The sequence below is a fragment of the Mus pahari genome, chromosome 1 (assembly GCF_900095145.1).
Source record: "Mus pahari chromosome 1, PAHARI_EIJ_v1.1, whole genome shotgun sequence".
Classification (NCBI taxonomy): Eukaryota; Metazoa; Chordata; class Mammalia; order Rodentia; family Muridae; genus Mus; species Mus pahari.
In genome coordinates, this window is record NC_034590.1 from 1796769 (window position 1) to 1800040 (window position 3272).

Here is a 3272-nt window from a genome sequence, read left to right on the forward strand (position 1 = left end):
AGGGCCATGACGATCTCGTTTTCTCTTCCCCAGCTGGGTATTATCTGACCACGTGGTTTGGGGCTCTCTACCACATTGCTCACTACCAGCCGGACAATGGCCGTGCACCCCAGGGGCTCAGCTCCGAGGCCCGGGCCTCTCTGCGCCAGTGGCATCGAAGACGGACACTGCACCAGCAAGCCCAGCCCACAGCCCAGGTAACCACCTATGCTATGGTGATGCAGGTGGAAGGGACAGTGCGTTCTGTTACCCCTTTGACATAGCCTCCCATCTCTCCCACAGGCCAACCAGCCCTTTGAGGAGCCATGGGCACTAGGGGATCCATGATGATTGGCGCTCTCAAACCCCAGTCACTTCTGAACCTTTTAACCCACTCCTCTGCTAAGCAAGATTCTGGAGGCATCTGGGTCAGCACAGAGGACGGGGCAGGAAAGGAGACACGCCTCTTGCACTGTTTCTACTTCCTCCCTCTCTTCACCTTCTGGTCTGTCCAGATGTTACCTCAATGAGGCTCTCCCCAGCAAACGAAACCCACGCCCAAACAGTACTACAACTACAACCCTCTCAGCTGAATCTCTTCAGAGCAGGTAGAATAAGTCCCCAAAGGTGTCTTCATCCTGATCCTATCTGTGACTGTGACACTTAACTCGGTCAAGTGATCATTAGAAAAAATGACAGCATGTCTGGACCTGAGACGGGCGCTTATTCTGGATTCTTCTGCGGCTTCTGTAGTTAAGAGGGTGGCAGAGGTACAGCGAACATCATGAGCTTATGCCCCCAGCTACACAGCAGAATAAGGTGGAAAATTTACTTTCGGCCAGGACCATGAGGACACTGTGGCACTGAAACATAGTAGGTGTGAAGGAACACCTGTGTGCCTTGAAAACATATCACTGCCCTAATCTCTGTGACCATATTTGACAAAAGTGTTTGTGCAGCTATTATTATTGGTTTTGTTGTTTTGGTTTTTCAAGACAGGGCTCCTCTGTGTAACCCTGCCTATCCTGGAACTCGTTGTGTAGAACTGGCTGGCCTCAAACTCAGACATCTGGGATTAAAGGTGCGTGCCCCCACTACCCAACTCGTTCAGCCATCATTGAAGATAATAAGATGAGGGGCAGTGTCTCGGGGATTGTGTCTGTGGCTCCAGGAGCACCCACACCATAGGGAAGACAAGGAGGACGAATGGGAACGAGAGAGAGACGGGGGATGGTGGGCAGCTCAAGGAAAGGCTTCCCCCCCCTCCTGCTCCCCACCCCTACCCCCTGAGAGAGAGCTGCAGAAGTCATGAGGCCCTGCTGACAACCTGCTTTCTGTGAGATTAGTGATAGCAGAGCTCTGACCTCCAGAATTGTGAGCAAATAAATTCCTGCTGTCTAAAGACACCAAGGTGGTGGTAATAATAATAATAATAATAATAATAATAATAATCAATTTTAAAACGTACTGACTAGGAACGGAGGTGCAGACCTGTGATCCCACCTCTTGTGAGGAGACTGAGGCCCGCCTGGGATGCCCAAGGCCCTGCCCGACTCGACAATGAAGCTCTTAGCTAGAATTCGCCAGCAGAGGGCTGTGGGTATGGCTTAGCAGCACAGTGCTTGCCTAGGGGCCACTGTTAAGGAACTGGAGTGTGCCCTGGTGGTAAAGTGTGTGCCTTGCATGCTTACACACACACACACACACACACACACACCAGTATAGGTCAGTGCTGCAGAGCTGTCTCCGTTAACAGCACTGACTGTTCATCTAGAGAACCAGGATTTGCTTCCCAGCACCCACATGGCAAGTCCAAAACCATCTGGAACTCAAGTTCTCAAGTTCTAGGTACCTGAGACCCTCTTCTGTCCTCCACTAGTATCAGACACACATGTGATACACAGACATACGTGCAGGCAAGACACAGTATCTTCAAATATAAGTGAAACCATTGGAAGTTAGTGAGTGTGCACAGGGAGTTGATAAAGGTATCTGAGTGCTCCTGAGTTATGCGAATCATCCTAGCAAGTTAACTGAGTCCACTGGCCAGATAGACAGTTTATTACCTGAGACTCAAGACCGGCCCTGAAGCAGCAGAAGTTGGGTGCATCCTGTAGACCCAAGCCCATTATCTGTGGGATCTGAGGCTAATTCCAGATAGTGTCAGGATTGGGTTAAATTATAGGACACCCATCTTTATTGGCCAAGGAAATTTCTTGATGTATGTGTGGGAAACCTCCACACACATCTGGTGTCTGAAGTGTGTGAATTGTGTGGGAGTGAGAAAAATGTACCTTTTATTTTTTTTTTTTTTGAGACGGGGTGAAACCCTGGCTGTCCTGGAATCTGCTCTTAGACCAGGCTGGCCTCGAACTCAGGGATCTGGCTACCTCTGCCTCCCAAGTGCTGGGATTAAAAACACATGCTACCCTCCCAGCCCCCCCCCCCAACCCACCTCTTCTATTTTATAGAAAAACAAGGAAAGGCTCACACAGGTGGATTGGACAGTGATGCACGATGTATAGCAGAAGAGGAGGCAGCCAAAGAAGAATCACTTGGGCCACATCTCTCTCTCTCTCTCTCTCTCTCTCTCTCTCTCTCTCTCTCTCTCTCTCTCTCTNTGTGTGTGTGTGTGTGTGTGTGTGTGTGTGTGTGTGTGTGTGTGGCTTGTTGCTGTGATAACACCGTGACCAAAAGCAACCAGAGGGAAGAAAGGGCTTATTCTGGTTTGAGGTTCTAGGCGGCTCCGCAGTGGTAGGGGAGGCATGGCAGGAAGAGCAGGAAGCCGAGAGGTCACATCTTCTGCCAGTCACAGAAAGCACAGAGAACAGGAGGGAGGGGTCAGGTTGAGAAGCCTTGAATCTTTTCCTCAGTGATATACTTCTCCCCATAAGGCTCTGCCTCCTAAAGGTCCCGGAACCTCCCCAAACAGTGCCACCAACCAGGAGCCACGTATCAAAACAATTTCTCATTCAAACCACCACCACACCAAAACTTAAGACTTCTAAACATGCATGCCTGTCATGTGCCACAGCATTTAGAAAGCAGAGGCAGGAGGATTCCTTCTAGTTCTAAGCCAACCTGGGCTTTGTAGGAAGACCCTATCTTCAAAACCAAAGTAGACTTGGGAGATGGCCCAGTGGACTAAGTGCCAAGTATACAAGGACCTGTGGTCAGGCCCTTGGTATGGCAGCAGGCACCTGTAACTGGCTCACTGGCCCACCAGTCTTGCCAAAGCAGCAACTTCTAGGTTCAGCAAGAGACTGTGTCTCAAAATAAAAGGAGGTAGAGAG

General features: G+C 50.1%; 1 protein-coding gene across 2 annotated transcripts in view; it reads left to right on the forward strand.

Annotated features, from left to right (window-relative positions):
* Positions 1-1454, forward strand: part of Rinl (Ras and Rab interactor like) — a 10393-nt gene extending 8939 nt beyond the window's left edge. Inside the window, exons 11-12 of one of the 2 annotated variants that reach the window (XM_021211673.1) lie at positions 34-197; positions 283-1454. In XM_021211673.1, the coding sequence (XP_021067332.1) occupies positions 34-197; positions 283-327 (209 nt within the window). In that variant the 3' untranslated portion in view covers positions 328-1454. The remainder of the gene's footprint in view (positions 1-33; positions 198-282) is intronic. The other variant, XM_021211668.1, reaches the window with a different exon arrangement.
* Positions 1455-3272: the final 1818 nt, after the last annotated feature.